Source organism: Thermobia domestica, chromosome 9 (genome assembly GCF_964235325.1).
Source record: "Thermobia domestica chromosome 9, izTheDome1.hap1.1, whole genome shotgun sequence".
In the NCBI taxonomy this organism is placed as follows: domain Eukaryota; kingdom Metazoa; phylum Arthropoda; class Insecta; order Zygentoma; family Lepismatidae; genus Thermobia; species Thermobia domestica.
The window spans coordinates 77415295-77432645 of NC_137462.1; the positions used below are offsets into that span (position 1 = coordinate 77415295).

At 34.0% G+C, this 17351-nt stretch overlaps 1 protein-coding gene across 3 annotated transcripts in view; it reads right to left on the reverse strand.

Annotated features, from left to right (window-relative positions):
* The window catches only part of LOC145694764 (transducin beta-like protein 2), a 69893-nt gene that overhangs the window by 27235 nt on the left and 25307 nt on the right, over positions 1–17351 (reverse strand). The window contains exon 3 of one of the 3 annotated variants that reach the window (XM_081771385.1): positions 7094–15600. The exons of 1 other annotated variant lie outside the window; for it this stretch is intronic. In XM_081771385.1, coding sequence (XP_081627511.1) covers positions 13892–15600 — 1709 coding nt within the window. In that variant the 3' untranslated portion in view covers positions 7094–13891. Of the gene's footprint in view, positions 1–7093; positions 15604–17351 lie in introns of those variants that run through there. One more of the 3 variants, XM_081771384.1, reaches the window with a different exon arrangement.

The following is a 17351-nucleotide window of genomic DNA, read 5'->3' on the forward strand; positions in this document are numbered from 1 at the left end:
AAGCTGTACCACTTTTGATGGGGTTAAATCGAGCAAGCAGGGTTAGGTCCATTTTCCCTCTCTCGTGTGACTTGGGCGAAAGAATTCTTTCTTTCGTTTCTGTAATTTTGCTGCTTTCTAAAAAACAAGTAGAATTGATTCATTCAACAGTCAATACATTTTGAATATTACCCAATGTCCATGATAAGGAAAAAAATCAACCAGTTACAAACACAAAGGTAAAAATTACACCGATGTGTAAACATACTAAAAAAAAAAAAAATGCATCTTCAAGTGTCTTGACCAGCATGAGTATGCGTGTTTCCGGGTTTTGTTTCCCAATGATGAGTGCCTGCCTCAGACATAAACCCAAGTAGTGGTTCGGATTCCACCTTAAGCTGATGTTCCGTCTCATATAGCCTCGGTGCTGAACTCGGTGAAAAGGACAGAAAACTCTAACCGATCAATCGACCAAGAATAATGTTTGTTATACGGACCAGGACCATGAATTCAACAATAGTTTAAAGGAAAAAAGTACTAGTGTCACGTGTACACAACGTGCAGGAGTTTGGTTTCTATGGCGTGATATGTTCTCAATATTGAAACCGGAAGTGGTAGTAGATTTCTACTACTTCCGGTTTCGGAATGAATCGAGTGGAGATGAAATATAGTTTTGGAACGCTTGATTGATTGTAGAAAACCGTTTCTCGCTTCATATTAACGTTTTCACTTTATTGTGATGAAATTAAAACCGGAAGTGTTTTTTTTACAACTTCCGGGTTGAATAGAGGGTTAAGCGAGAAGATGGTATACAGAAGTTCTGCTGGTTTCAGTAAAGTGTTAAGGATTGAGTTTCTTGAGACAATTAATTCGGTTGCAGGAAACCACTCCTAGTATCTACTGCAGTTTTGCTCTAACGTCAACATCGGAAACGATTGATTTTTACCACTTCCGGTTTGAATATCACATTTTGGCCAAAATTGACGTTGATCTATCAAGCAGTTCTTTGAGATTTTTTAGTCTCCTGGACGGACACACAGATAGAGTAAACATATGAAGGATTTTTGGTAAAGAAACTCCTTAAAACCGTCCAAAGATGAGATGTACCAATTGAGAGATCTTATTAAGCTGAACAAAATTATATGCTTAAGTATAAAAGCTCATGTGTAGTGTTCGAGAGAATTATATTTAAAAAAATGTAAAGCTAAAAACTGATGCTGTACGAACTGTAACTGAAATGTTATCAAAATAGAAGACATGTATCAGTCGTCAGACCACGTCGAGCTGAATAAAATAACACGCCTTGAGAGTAAATTTTCATGTGTATGGTTGACTTATGTGGCATTAACAAGTATGTTGTTCGTTGACAACAATAATTTGGAAGTCTTTTATTATTATTATTATTTTTATGAAGGAAATTATTTACTGCTTATGTACTATAAATGTAGGAAAATACATAGTTTATTAGCATATTGTTGTTGTTTCCCAACTGTGACACACAGATACACACGCTCTTCACGCACATACTACTAGCAATTCAATCAAATTTAAAAGAACTCTCGCTTTTGGAATATTTAGCTTTTTTTTTTTAATTTTCACATTTCCACAAACCATTATTATTTTTTTATTAGAACTATCATTCTCAACATTGGCATCTCAGCTTTTTCTTTCATATGATCAGTCGTTACTTTTTGTTTCTTAAGAAAAAAAAATCTTGCCTAATCATCACACACAATTACGAAATCTTTTGTTTTATTTTTTGCATAGTTACCTATCCCACGGAAGTTTTTCATAGTGATGAATCTTTCGTGTGAAATTGGGAGCATCCATGTGCCCAAATTTCCAGCGTGACGTGTGACACAGCTAAGAATAGACTGGTGGTATGTGATGATCTTGCCACGGTTTCAAGAATGGAACAAAGAGTGAATATCAAGTTCTATGCGCGCTAGGGAAAAAAGATTTAAGAAGACAGTAGTTTTTCTCGGTGTCGATTTTGAATCGTACAGGAGGTTCACTGCTGGAAGTGTGTCTGTAGATGAGGACGGCTCAGTTTCAAATAGGTCTGTCTGAAGAACTAAAATAACTGACAAAGTTCGGGATATCATTTCGAGTTACCGAATATTCATTCATTTTTTTAGACCCAAGAGCTAATTCCATAATTGTTTGCGTCAACGCACGCGAAGTTGCGATAATTAGTATAGCAGTTTATGAGTTATCGTGCGCAAACTTGACAAAGACTTACGGAATGAGACCTTAGGTTATTTCCTAATTTACTCACTGTGTTGCTGCACTTTTCAGGACATTATCTTCACATTTTGTAAACGATCTATTACTAAGGCAATACACTAGGATCTTCGAACATCTGAGATATGGCGCCATGAAATGTCAAAATTCTGTATGAAATTACTCACAATTGTGAATGTTGTAATAGTTAAAATTTTAGTATTATCATGTACTAACTTCCCTTATCGTAGAAAGAGAATGGTCTTTGTAGCGTTAAAAAGGAAGTTTGTAGTATTTTAAATCTTCTTAAAGTTCAAGTTTACAGAAACTCCTCATCCTCTTCCCAAATGTTACGTTAATCATATTCTCTCTGGAACCACTTTCACCACGAACAATCCTACTTTATACCACAACGTAGTTAAACACTATTAACAAAACAAGTTTCGTGTGCGGGGGCTCAATGGTAGAGCATTCACATTTGGTACATGCGGTCCTTCGTTCAATCCCAGTTCGAGCCAAGTGAGCTTTGTGGTGGACAATACCATGTGTGCGTTTTCTCGAGGTTCTCCCGTTTCCTCTCACTTTCTTCACTCCACCATTTCATTCATTTCTAATCATCACCGTCTTCTTTAGCCTGATGGATTAAAAGATTTCATTTCATTTTAATTTCACTAACTAAAATTTGCTGAACTGGAAATACGTGAAAGTTCATACCTTCTTGTAGAACCTTTCTACTAATAGTAAAAAACTCTCAACACTGTAATCAACTAATTGATCGGAGGGGGGGGGGAGAGGAAGAGAGAGAGAAATACGCTACACAGGTTAGAGGCTTATCACCGATTTTGTTGCTTCCTTGCTGTTCTAATTTTTTCTTTTCTTTTTCAAAGATTAATAGTCAAACTACTTCATGATACAAGGTAAAACTGTTCATACTTCAGTTAAACTGCTTATTATTTAAATCAAACATTTTTATGCTGAACCATTTGTTGTGGAATATTTTTTCTTCAGATATGAAATACTGTATTAAAATGTTCCCGCAACAGTAGGCCTTGCATCACCCATATTGGATCTCTGACAAATGCATGTCTTTCATATTCTTTATTTAAAAAAAGCGTGGGAGATTAATTTTTAGTGGGAGCTCGTGATTCGAATTCCACGTTAATCTGTTTACGGGTTCAAGTGTCATATAGTCTCGGCGCTGAAAATAACACTGAACTTCAACTAACCAAATTGCTAATACAAAATGCCCCTATGTACCATACTTCATTCCTTTAAGTTCTGTAATTGAAAGGAAGCCTCTCCAGTCTGATATATTAATCTCGTTCAAATGGCATATCCATATTAGGACATCAAGCCCTATATTCGTACCTCAACACAGCCTTTTTTTTTTTTTTTTTTTTTTTTTTTTTTTTTTTTTTTTTTTTTTTTTAAGTCTAGTAATGACCCTTCAATTAGTGACCAAAGTTTTGGTATGTTGTTAACTGCATAACGGAATGTTTACTTTAAGCAGTAACTGGAACTTATTAATATTCCATTTTGAGTTATTAGCCACTATTGATACTGTGCTCCAAAGTAACAAGGTCCATCATATGAAACCTGATTTCAATTCTAAGCAACAGCTTTGCATCCTCTATAGTCTAGTATTAAACCTTAGGCACTATCACATTCGGCGGTAATGACAAATGTTGAATCTTCTAGTTCTGTTTGTAGTTATACGCAATGCTTTGAAGTCTTATGTAATTTTAATGGTCCCATATATAGTTGTATTGCAGTAGTATGTGTACGAAAATTTATCTTCTGTACTTTCTAAAACTCTGCCCAATATCAGATGAATTAAAAAATGCTACAACACCAATATTATGAGCCGTTCAGATGCCAAACCGATTAACTCCATCAAACGAGATTTTTCAGTAGTGAGCATTTTAGTAACCAAGATACAATGTATTTAAATGAGAATGATCAGAACGTTTACGCATTCTAGTGGCAAATTGTTACACTATGGAGTTAATAGATTTTGTCTCTGAAAAGAATGTATCTTTCCCAAGTCAAAAATGTGTAGAACTAACAAAAAATGGAGTTAACCGGTTTGGCTTCTAAACGCCTTATATCATATATTTATTGACAATACATTTCCTGCTTGAATATATGTCTCCATCCAATGCTCCCAAGTGCATAAGTCTTTTACCAGTACGATAGGAAGGCACATCCTTACTGATTATTCTCAAGTTTTTAGTACACGATGGCCTTGAAAGAACTAAGAGTGAACCATCTGAAAGTAAATCAGAGCCGGAACCTTTCGGTTGCTTATAGCTCTGAAAGAAGAAGTTTTCGACCTCTTCCATTTTATTACATGTTTTATTTAATAAAATATACCTCCTGAAGTGTGATGATGTTTTTCCTCATTTTTATATATTGGTGGAAACATTTAAACACACGAAAATCCATGAATCTGGCCCACAGTTGGTATACTCTTGGCGCCTGTAGGACATCCTGATCTTTATACATTTTTTTTCTTTTACTAACCTTAGTACTTCATGTGATCACAACACAAGCATTTGTTCGGGTAGGTAATCGGGTATAGAGATCCTGAATGTGAGACTTATGGTATCTCTATGCTCACTGTAATCTTGGCATATGTGAGCAATGGTTGTCAAAACCGGACTGGCTGCCGACCCACCATGCTCGATCCGGCTTAGACCCAAAGATAACAATACAGCTGGATTGTTTGCAGGATAGAATTTCGCATTATCCAGGGTGTCTACTGGAATACCAGAAAGTAAATTCATGACTTTTTCATGACTTTTCATGACCTTTTTGTTCAAATTTTCATGACCATGGCGATAAAAATTTACCATTAGTAATAATAAACCCCTACCATCAGTGGTGCATCGGAACTATGCGGGTTGCTAGTCTTAAATATCACTTATTGTGAATCTTAAAGAAAGAATCTAAAATTCTGCCGCCTTGTGCTCGAGCACAGAATAGCACTTACCTAAATACGGGCCTGCTCTTACCAGTGAATCAACTGTATTTGAAGTTTTAATTCTGAGTATAATTATCCATCTAGCAGAAATTTGTCTAAAATTAAGCACTCAGAGAACTGCCCAAAGACAAAACAAATTACAAAAGAAATTCGTTTTAAAAAAATAGATCATCAAATTTAAAATCTGCAAACTCAAACGAATAATATTATTTGCATAAGTCTAAAGGCCCAAAAATACACAATTTACATTTCTTAGAAGTAAAGAAATAGCAGATCAGAAAGTTGGACAGTAGAAAGTTGTTACTATATTACAGAGACTAGAAGATGAAATGGGGAGCAGCTAGGAAGACAGTAATGTACCAGTTGGCCAGCACTAACTGGTGGGGGAAATTCTCACAATTACTGACCTGATACAACTGTTTCAGTACATGCATTATGAGGTATAAAAGTATGAAGTATAAAAATATACTCTGAGATTTCACATTTTCATGACCAGTTGGGTAAATAAAGGACTTTTTCATGACCACTAAGCAAAATATATGACTTTTTCATGACTTTCATGACCAGTAGACACCCTGTTATCCTGCTGAAGGATGGTGCTCCGCAGTGACCACATATGATCGAAGCGAGATTAAGTCACAAACGTACGACGCACTGGTCACACAACCCTGAATGAATACTATAGGAAGATAAGTAGCTTCCCCCATCTCTCACCTGCCTGTCCATACACACACGGCGTGTCCGAGGAACTATTCGTTGCTGAATACCATCGCCCCCCATTCGCTCTGCCACAATATACTCGTTAACACCACTGAAAACGTTCTTTGCGATTATGTATCAGGCGTAATCGTGAGGGGAACACGACAGTAGACTGCCTCCAACTGTCAACTCTCTAATGTTCGTGCGCCCAAACGAGGTACTATGGTGTTTGATTACACTGGCGGTCTTGATTCTATCATTTTAAGAAAGTCCAAGTACTCCCCGCTGCATTGCATGGTCACTGCAAGGCACGCCTGCAGTACGAATTCTCTGTCACCTATCGTGTAAATCAATGACAAGATATAACTAAGGCGTGTGGCAAACCACACGTGTTGTCCAAAGACCTTCAAAGACTACTACTATCCTGCCCTTTGTGGAATCACGTTATGGGGCTTTCAAACCAAGATAACATGCCTCTCAAACATTCTGCGGTACGAATTTCGTTTGAATCTGACCAATGTTTGTAAATGAGTTTCCACCAGTGGATTTAACAATTTTCTGATGGGCAATATACATTGGAATCATTAATATTAAAAACAAAACGCACGATGGAATGGAAAAGGAAATCAGCATCCCAGCAAGTACCATACCGGCATTCGCTTGGTGGAGCTCAGGAATACTGAAGTAAAATGTAATCAGGATAGCTGCTCAGAGACGAATTTGATCTCTTAAGTGCGAGTCAATGATACCAACTCCACCTGATAGTTTCAAGAATTGAGGGGAGAGGGAGGATGAGTTTTTGACCAACGTTATTAGCATTCAACATTTTGCAATATACGCCATTTTCAATTAGATTTTTTTGGGTATTTATTGAATTTTTATTAGGTTTTGAACTGTAATGCGCACTAAATCTATACTCTTTTGTGTATGTTTTGTATGATGTTTTGTTTCAATTCTGATTGATTTGATTCAACACCCACAAATTTCTGAAAATGCATTTAAATTTATTTATTTATTTTTTTTTTTTTTCAGCGAGAGTTTCCCTAAAATATAAGAGAAAAATTGGTTCCTCATTCCATTTAGAGGGATTTCGATAAGTCTCTTTGGAAGTCATTACACGACAAAATCACCAAACTTCCTCATAATATTGTAAATATTATCTGTTTATTTTAAGGAACTAAAAAGATTTTAGAAAATGAAACTACGTAAAACATGCTCAACACCTTAATTTATTCATCAAATTCTATAAAACTACAAAAGTGTACCTGATAATAAAAAGAAAAAAAAAAGTATCAAAATATGTGGCAAAGCATGAAACAATGCGACCATTACAGTCAAATATCCAATAACCAAACAAATACCACATTACATCGACACAGAGTCTCACAGAGACAACATATAACATTAAAACTAATCGTCAAATCCTTACTACTTCTGTATAATGACAACAGTTCCACTACCGTCACATACACCAAGTGTACTGGCCGTAAAACGAAGGCAAAGATATTAACCTACTAAACGAAAAAACAAATATACGCATTAATTACAATACGCATGTTTTTGTTGTTTTCACATTTTTATGGCTGCGTATACGCACACAAAAAATAATAAATACTAGCTTCCTAAATAACATTTTACTGGGATTCAAGTGATCAAAGAAAAACAACGTTGTTGTATATATATATATATATATATATATATATATGACCAGACTTCTGATATAACTTTTTTAAGTACTATAGCTCTGAAACAAAAAGTTAACTTGCATTAAAACAAAAAAGTAACTTCAGCTGTAGTTGTCACACGATTCGTTATATAAAAGGTAATGAATTGGATGGTAAAATATTGTACAATTTTATAAAATCACGACTTTGGAATGACGAAGTAAGATTAAATGAGGTTACAGCAAAATTAAGCTTTATAACCGAATATTTATTAACAATCTCGAACTGATAGTCAACATTTATACTGTAAGTAAATTTACTTTGTACTTGACAACAAACTAATTATAATTTAAGATTTTTTTAACCCAGTAATTATGTTATTCATGTAAATTAGCATCCACAAAGAAAGAAAAAAAACTAACAAAAATAAGATTAAAAGCAACATAAAAGATTTTAAAGAACTGGAATGAGATCATTTTTCAGGATTTTACCATTTTATGTATAAATAAAGAACACACTCTTCTTCGAGTTTAAACTCACATAGCGACAACTATAAAAATTAAATTTATTTATTTTTTTAATACTTTTTATATTATCCAAGCTATGAATAAAATAAAATCACCGAGATTGCACAGCTGTCGAACTGGCGGAAGCTGTATACAAATACTGGTATATCACAAATTACCAGTTAAAAAAAAAAGTTGAAGAACTTAATGTACAATATTTAGACGTAAAAACTTAAGATATTGGAATTATTTGTGTATGACTACAGGAACTCATGAAGTCTGATTTTTTTTTTTTTAAATAACACCCATCTCGTTCGAAAAAAAAAAAACAAACAAACATATTAACCATGATTTAACACAGATAAGATCTCAAGTATTTATCTGTATCTTACACTTGCACAGACATACTTTTGAGATCTGTAAACTCCCTTGTGTTGAAGACCAAACAAGTTTCATGCTTTGCCAGCAATGAAGTGTTTTTAAGGCTACGTATGCGCTTGTTTTAAGTTCAGAAAGCATCCACCAAACATCATTCTGTAACATAACAATGTTGCATTCATGTTTATAGTTAAATCTTACGTATTTACTGTACGAAAGCAATGATCAAAATTTCTCTCTAAAGACTTCGTATTGAATCACAACAGAACATATCTTTTAATACACACAACTTCAATAAGAATAAATAATTAAATATATGACTTTTGAGCTGCCCTTGGGCATAATATACAGTACAACCAACATGAATAAGATCCCAAGTAAACTTGTACTACACACTTTTCGTCACCTGGAGCATCATATAGATGTAACACTATTTTCTCTCTCTCTACATATGGACAAACAGTTCGTGATTTTTATTTGGTGGTCTCAATGTATGTTCTATACAATAAATGTAAGTACATTTTATATAAATTTCCCTACTGTTGCAATAAATACTGCTTGGTTTCTTCGTACTGATAGTATGAAGATACAGGCACCAATATTAGAGCCATGTCATTTAACATAGACAACTTTATTTATGTTGGTTGCAAAGTATTTTGTATACAAGATTGAGATGAAAAAAGGATTTCGTAAGAGATACTTTTAAATAATTGGAAATTCAAATTTTACCAAAAGTAGTTCAGATTATATGGTTAACTAATTTAAGTCTATTGTTACCATGTACAATGTCAGTGTGGATTTTACTTCTAGCAATACAGAATATTTTTTTTTAGATATAATCTGCAGAAAGTAACATTAACCTTTTAAGATGCAGAATAACTGACAAAGTGAGAGAGTTGTGCGAACTATTACAATCTTATGAAATATTGTTAAGCTGCCAAAATGTATTAACTTCCGTGGCAATAAATTGAACTGAGTGTAAGTTTCAAACTTCAAATTTATGTACCATTATATATGTATGTAGAGGTACGTACTTCAGAATATTTATGTATAGGTAATATTCTGGCATACAGCTTAGAATATTACCTGATTTTCGTGCACTATGTCAGCAACTGGTATTAGAGCCCATTCCTTACTTCGGGTTTAACACTAAATTTATGATCAGTTTTTAACAGAATTTGTCACAGAAGATTCTTTTTTTGCAAAAAACCGAAAGATTAAATACGAAGAAACTCCTGACACAATATGAATAGTTAGATTTTATAAACAAGACTCAAATTCTTGTAATAATCTTAACACAGAACAATACATTCCATTCTTTCAATAACTACACACATAGTGACAAAATCTACTACACATATACTGGCAAAACCTACCGAAGGTTAACCGTTTAGTGTGACATTAATGGCCAATGAGTTTACATTATATCAATGTTATTAAATCTAAAATCAGACTGTTTATAATCAAATTATACATAAAAGATCGAAATTACTATGGCAGAGTCAGTCTGTTACCACTTATAATTCCATGTTTCCAAACTTTACAGGCACTAGTGCAAATAGTCGACAGCAGGTAGAGGAAAAAAAATGATTCATATTTCATATATACGTCTTCATGTACTTTTTGCACATTAATTAAAATGAAAAGTATAAAGTTCATACAATTTTCTGGCATTATATTTTCCTTAATACTCCAGATCTGTTTGTAACTTTCGAAACAAAAGCTCTTAACGTACTCTTAAATACAACTCACAACAGAACATTTGAGCAATTGTTCTTGCTTGGTTATATCATTCAGCAGCATTTTTTTAAATTATTATTATTAATAATAATTTACTGCTCTCGTTTCAGTTTACTAAGTATTCACAAATACGGTCTCATGTACACACACACACACACACAATTTTTTTTCTTTCTTTTTAAGAAAAATGCACAAACTGATACAATCTCCATTTAATTTCAATTTCATGCAGATATAGCTTGTTTACTCATACATAATGCCTCATACACACTGAAGCACAATGATATTATATATACTTAAACCAGTTTACTCCCTTCAAAACAGCTATTCGTTAAACAGTGAATCATCCATTTCTTGCATTACAGCACAGTGTTTTGATTGTATACAAACATCTTAAGTCGTCTTTAAAGTTCATACTTAGCATGTCTTGTTAGTTAAGTACTAATTTGATATATATATATTATTGTTGCAAATGAAGCAAAAGCACTTGCTATTGACGAGAAAAGAAAAATCCAACTGAAGTAGTCTTATTACAAAATATTTACTAAAGATGGAACATGAAGTGTGTTGTGTCCAACTTGGAACGTTTCACTTAGTTTGAGTACAGTAACTACGTACTATCTGCACTGTACAAGAAGTATGAAGTATTATTATTATTATTATTGGCTTGGTTAGTTATTGTAAGATAAAATTTATGAAACATTATTTGTATAACACGACACACACACACAGAGATAGTGTTATAAAATTATTAATTTACTACACAAGTATCCAGATTACAAGTCGGAAAAAATGTTCGGACTGGCAGTTCGAAAACGGAATTGTCGAATTGTAAATATTCAAGTTGTAAATTATTAAGAAAACATCAATGTGAAGACTTGAAAATACAATTGGGACGTATACTATACTCCGCGTCACCCTCATTTGCGTATGGCGTCAGCCAAGAAGCTTGTAGAGTGCTGTTACCAAACCTTCAGTGACGAATCTAATCATTCATAATTGTATACAACTACGAACAAAATCAATTTTGATTATTCGATCCTTCTCTGAAGGTTTAATAGCAGTGCACTGCGAGCTTATTGGCTGATGCCACACGCCAATTCGGGTGACGCGGAGTATAGTTATTTGTAATTTTCCTTCGCGCTGCATAAGCTTTTGGCCACAAAAGAAAACAGAATAATGTATAGTAGTGTATATGGATATTGCTACTGAATTTACGACTGTTTACTTATTCAAGAGTAAAGAAGCACATTTGTAATAATTCATAAAAATAGGTTGTTTATTTACCCTTTCATTTGTTACGCCTGAAATAAGTGAGAAAATTTCAGATGCAGTAAATAAAAAAAGTAAGTAAACTTTTCATTTTTTAAACGAAGTATGAATGATGATTTCAGAATGAATTTGAAATCTCAGAATCTTGAATCAATTTGAAAGCAAAAAAAAAACTCGGAACTTTTAAACTGAATTACAATTTTACTCAATTCTTTTTTCGTCGTCTATAGCAAGCACACACTTCAATCAGAGCTAAAATATTTTATTGCTAGTATATTTTTGATTTACAGATGCCCTGCAGAATAGTGAAAATATATGAAAGCCTGTTCAACAGTATAACCTGGTTCAAAGAAAATGGAACACTTGAAACTTCTGTACTCATACTCCCCAGAAGTACATATACTGAAGTTTCAAGAGTTGAAAGAAACTATGAACGAAGGAGGAGGTGACAACGTCTTGGAACAAGTTCCATTCAGGCTAACTTCAGTATTTTGTATCAGGCCTCAAAATTAGAACCGATATACTTGTTTGCTTTGTTTGTGTGATAAATATATTTTCCAATGAAATGCACATTCACATTTTAAAAAAGTAAAAATCTTCGAAGTGTGATACAACAATAAACTTTGCCTCACACAACGAAACAAACAAAAAACTCATAACTTCCATAGAACTTGAGAATGTAAGTATTAAGTCTATATAAAATGCATTTAAGAATTGTAAAATCTTTTATATAAAGTAATATTTTTTGGCAGTTTTGGCATATCGGCATACTATTACAATGTCATTATACTCGACAAACATTAGATTGACAAGATACAGAGGAATGTGATAAATGCATACATTTTCTCCTCTTGGAAAAAAAAAATTATTACAACAAAAACTAATAACACAAACGCAAAAATTCATAAAACAGAACTGCTTTCTTTTTCTATGCGTATTTTTTTTTTTTTTTTCTAAAAAGGACACCTTGAGATTTTACTTAATTGCGGTAATACATAAAAATTTAAGAAAGCATACATTTTCTTTATAACGATTCCAGCAGTAGTTAGACTTTCGTTCAATAAAAATAATGAACTGTTGGCAGTTATTAACAATTTTAATTTCTTTAGCCACAAATGTGGTATTATTCTTGAGTTCAATTCCTAGAGATATGATGTAATCCCAACCAAAGCAACAAAGACGTCTAAGGACACTTACAACATGGTTACCATTAATTCTGCGGTGTTTCAAAAAGAAGAAATAAATATAAAGTTTGTTTTACATTTATGAACTAAAATTTCTCTTCGCTCTAAGCATCTCGTAATTCTTTTAGAACAGTATGTGAGCCAACATTAATGCAAATTCTTTTACCAATGAAAACTTCCAAGGAATTTCATATAATTTATTTCGTAAATTAAGGAGCTACTCTCTGACCTGGTTTAGTATTTTCACATTGGTGATAACGCTTCCCACAGTGTTTTATGGCAACTAATGCAGTGTTAATATAGTTAATTGTAATGCAGTGATATCTCCAAAGCTCGAAAAGTACTTACAATAATGATAAAACCATTTCAAAAGTACAAGAATGGTAGATTTTTTATGTTTAAATGTATTAATTTTGTTCTCAATTTTTTTTCTATTATCAAAACATACATTTATTTTTACCGCAATTATTGCGTCTCTCAAGGTGTCACTCGTTTTATGAGCAAAAATTTCAAGTCTTTTTTGCATTTACAATGTATACTTGTTTACAACAGTTAAAAAATAAAATAGTACAAATAGAGTATTTTATTTTATTATTCGTAGTCTACTGATAAACACCTTTCTTTGCCATAACCTGTTGAGGCACTGTTGGTGTAATATCTTCCGTAGATGGTATTAAAAAAAGTTTACGAACACAGGCACAATGTGTGATGCCTACATTGCAGGATACTCACAATTTCAGAATTAAATGTCCAAACTTATACAAAGACTAGGCCAACGAATTAGGAAGCAAAGAAAAAAAATTCAAACAAATCACATCTTTAACGAAACACAACCTTAATGAAGTTCTTAAATAAATAAATAAATATCATTATTGATGTTTTCTTTCATTGCTTTACCAGTTTTAAACACGTTAAAACGTAAACTATCACTAAATTATGAGTTTAAGGAATGTTATACTTAATATCCCTGCCGTAAACAAAATGAATGCAACTCACAGCAGAGAAGAAAAAAAAAAACTGACTAGTACATTTCATTCCTGCATAATTATATACAGAAATGATTACACAGCCACGAGAACCGTATGCTATTTCATCATAAAACCACTGCTAGGGGAAGGTAAAGGCACTACCCGAACACAAAAATTAAGTTTTTGAGGGGAAAAAAATACATGTTAATACTTTCTTTAAATATATTTTTTTGTCCTTGGGCATCACACATTCGTATCACCGTGGGAAGTTCGAGAAATGATGCAATGGCGGATTCTAATTTTCCAATATTGTCCGAAAGTCTTTCCGAATCTTCCATAGCATAAGCTCTATACATGCTCTCGCATCTTCAAAGCTATCGTGTCCCGACGAGTCCTGCTGGATGTCTCTTTTGAGATAACAGCCCACCAAAGACTTCAAAGATCGGCGGTAGGGAAGACCATAATAGTGGGGGAACACTACCGACGTATCAATCACTGTTCCATGAATTATTTTCAGGGCACGGAGATCATTTTCCAGACCATGACCAATAAGAATGGTATCGGCGTTAATAAAACCCATTAGATCATTCTGAACGTCTCTCAATGTTTTTGTTGCTTTGCTTAAATCTCGTGCAGTTATACCTGAAAACCTAGTATTATAATCAATTATGTAATTTTCTGGTTGCACTAGACAGTCGTACACTAAATGACCATCAGCACCAACCACAGTCACTTTTGTTAGCTCAAGTCCTTGCGTTGTAAAACACATCTCACAGTCTATAGCATAAATACCGAAATTACCGTCACTAGGTGCATTCTTCTTGACTTTTGTTTTCACAAACCCATCATACGGCCCGTTAATACCTGTACTGCTTCCGTACCACACATGCAATTTGCCTGTAGTACACCCTTTGGTATTCTTTCTACCCCGACAGCACGCAAACTCCATTCGCACTGAACTTTTTGTTACCACTTTGCGAAGCTTCCCCCAATGGTAGAGGCACTTTTCTTGAGTGAGATATTCCCCATCGCGTGTTACGAAAAAACCCATGCCACATCGAACACATTTCTTTTCATCACTCGCACTACCTTGATGCAGAATGTAATCCTCCCCTGCGACACAGCAGCTAGAATTGTTATTCTCTGTTGGGATCTCAAGGAAACCATTAGTATCATAATCATCATCGTCCAAGGTCGTGACGTCTCCTATTTCACATTCTTCAGACTCCACAGAAACCTCAGGAGAGGACTGGTCACCTTCAGCATCATTATTCAGATTATCTAGATTGTTCTCCCCTTCTTCATCATACACCATACTATCCCCATTAGCCACACCATGATCAGCTATCCATTCATAACCAATGTCTGTATAATCTACACCCCAAAAAGGATTCGCAGTACCATCTATCAAACTGTACGAAAATGGATGCACAATTTGAGAAGGTATTTCTCCGTAACCATTGTAGTTGAGAAAATTGTGCTGTTCCATATTGATTTCTGCAAACTGTGTGTTTTTTGGAATGAATTCTCTAGCATTAACATCGAAATGTGATGAACTTCTAAGTGCATCCTTGCCCTGACTGCTTTGTTGAGGAGCGGACATGGCTGGATTTTTATATATTATAGCCTTTCCTGGATATAGGGCACTTTCTACTGGATATCCAAGTGCTAAGAGTTGATCTGGACTAAGAACGTAATGTCTTAGAATAACCGATAAATCACTATCATTAAGGTTCAATTTTGTATGCTGTCTAAGTGGTGCGTGACGCTTATTTTTGGATTCTCCAATATTCTTTCTAGATTTATGCTTACTTTTCTTGGTGTGCGACACAGGAGAATTGTCGTCTCGTCTGATGCGATTCCTCTTCTGCCTCCGACTCAGCGTCCCACTACAACGGCTGCCATCTTCAGTGTCCCCGCTTCCGCCATCATCCTGGCTGTTATCCTTGTTCCCTTCACTCCCGCTGCTGTGTTCGCTCCCTCCAGGGTCCAGCTCCTCAGAATCTTCTTTTGGTGGAACGTTTGAAAAGTAAAAGGCAATCAATATAACCAGACGTTTTTACTTTTTACCAAAAGGTATTTCATGTTCACATTCTTTATACCAATATTAGATCATTTATAATCAATATTATTTTAAATTAACAATCATTTGCATGTTGTTCTTTTCTCATTTTAATATTAAATAACCAGTTAATGAATGCATAATTCCACTTTTTCTGGGAACTAACAAAAAAAATCCTACAAAATAGCCCAGAAGATAACTATTTCCATCCTCAGTATTCCTAAAATATCCTGTCCTACATATACATACACAAAATTCGGTATTCTAGAAGCTATCATTTGAAGAAAAGAAAGAACATTTTCTTTTCTTTTTTTTATGACCTAAAGAATAAATAACTTAGATCTGAAGTGGCTAATTAGTGCAAATCAATTTCATCTTAAACTGAGTTGTGGATCAGTAAGTAACGCATTTTTTTTTCAGGTGATATTATACTTGTCTGGGACGTGAAAACAAGAGAAGTACTTTGAAGTTCGCACTGTAGTCGCAATTCTTTGGTCAGATGTATCTCTAGCGACTGAGCTGTGAATAATTGAGCAGAAATGGCGCCGAGTGTTACTCTCGTCTATTTGTGAAGAGAAGAGAGCTGTAGTTAGTATTTTGTGCAAAAAGACGAAACCCGAGTAACATTTACAGGGAGATTATGTGCAAGTATGGGCAAGATGATATTAGATCGTAGCAATATCTCCCAATAATAAGAGGATCGTGTGAAACTCGCAGATTTGACACGTTCCGCGCAGCCAGTAACAGCAAACGAACAAAATGTCACGGTCATTGAAGACCAGTGAATCCATCTTTTAACATTGTCGGATATGTTCAACATTTTTGTATGGCACAGGGAATGAGTGGTGCATAACAAACTGACACTTCGTAAAATCGGTTGCATGCAAATGGATATACTGCCAAAACACGGACTTCTATAAAAAGTATACTTAGAAACTTGTACAAGGGAGAAATGTGTTAGACTTAGCGGCTATGTTGAACAGGAATTTTAATGATACGAGCCTTTACTTCGTATATATTTTCTATGTGTTACCTAATACTTTCTTCTGCATAAATTATTGTACATAATTTATTGATTCACCGTCTCCACCAATTCACCAACTGCATAGTTACTTTCTGAACATCCAGTATAACAAATGGAAGATTATGTTGTGAAAAAGAATTTAAGCTATCGTGTGCTTCTAAAAATGAGTGTTCGAGTGTCAAAAAACAGTAGCATTATTAGGTAATTTGAAAAACGTTTTTTTTTTTTTTCAGTGTCAAGGATACAAAAATTGATCGATTTATTACGAAGATATTAGTAAGAGCAATCTAACAGATGGGAAACAATTTATATTTTCCAGTATACAAAGACATGATTACGAGTAAGTAGTAATAATCAAATATGTGGAAGGTCTCCCAGTCGGGTCAAGTTTTAGTAAAAGCAATCCAAACATTTTCGACAAAAGTAGTCTTGTTCCAAACTTTGTTACTTATTCTTCACAAAATTTTTAATTAGATTTCTACGTATGATTTATCAAAGGAATCTCTTCTCATATTCTACATATATATCAAATATTCAGCCTGCAGGGAGTGATTAAGAAAATCTTTAGAAAATTGGGCATCTGTCTTTTCCTCTCTACAATACTGGATTGTCAAAACATGTAGTAATCTCTTTCAACATATGTTTAAAATAAAATGTAAGACGTACAAA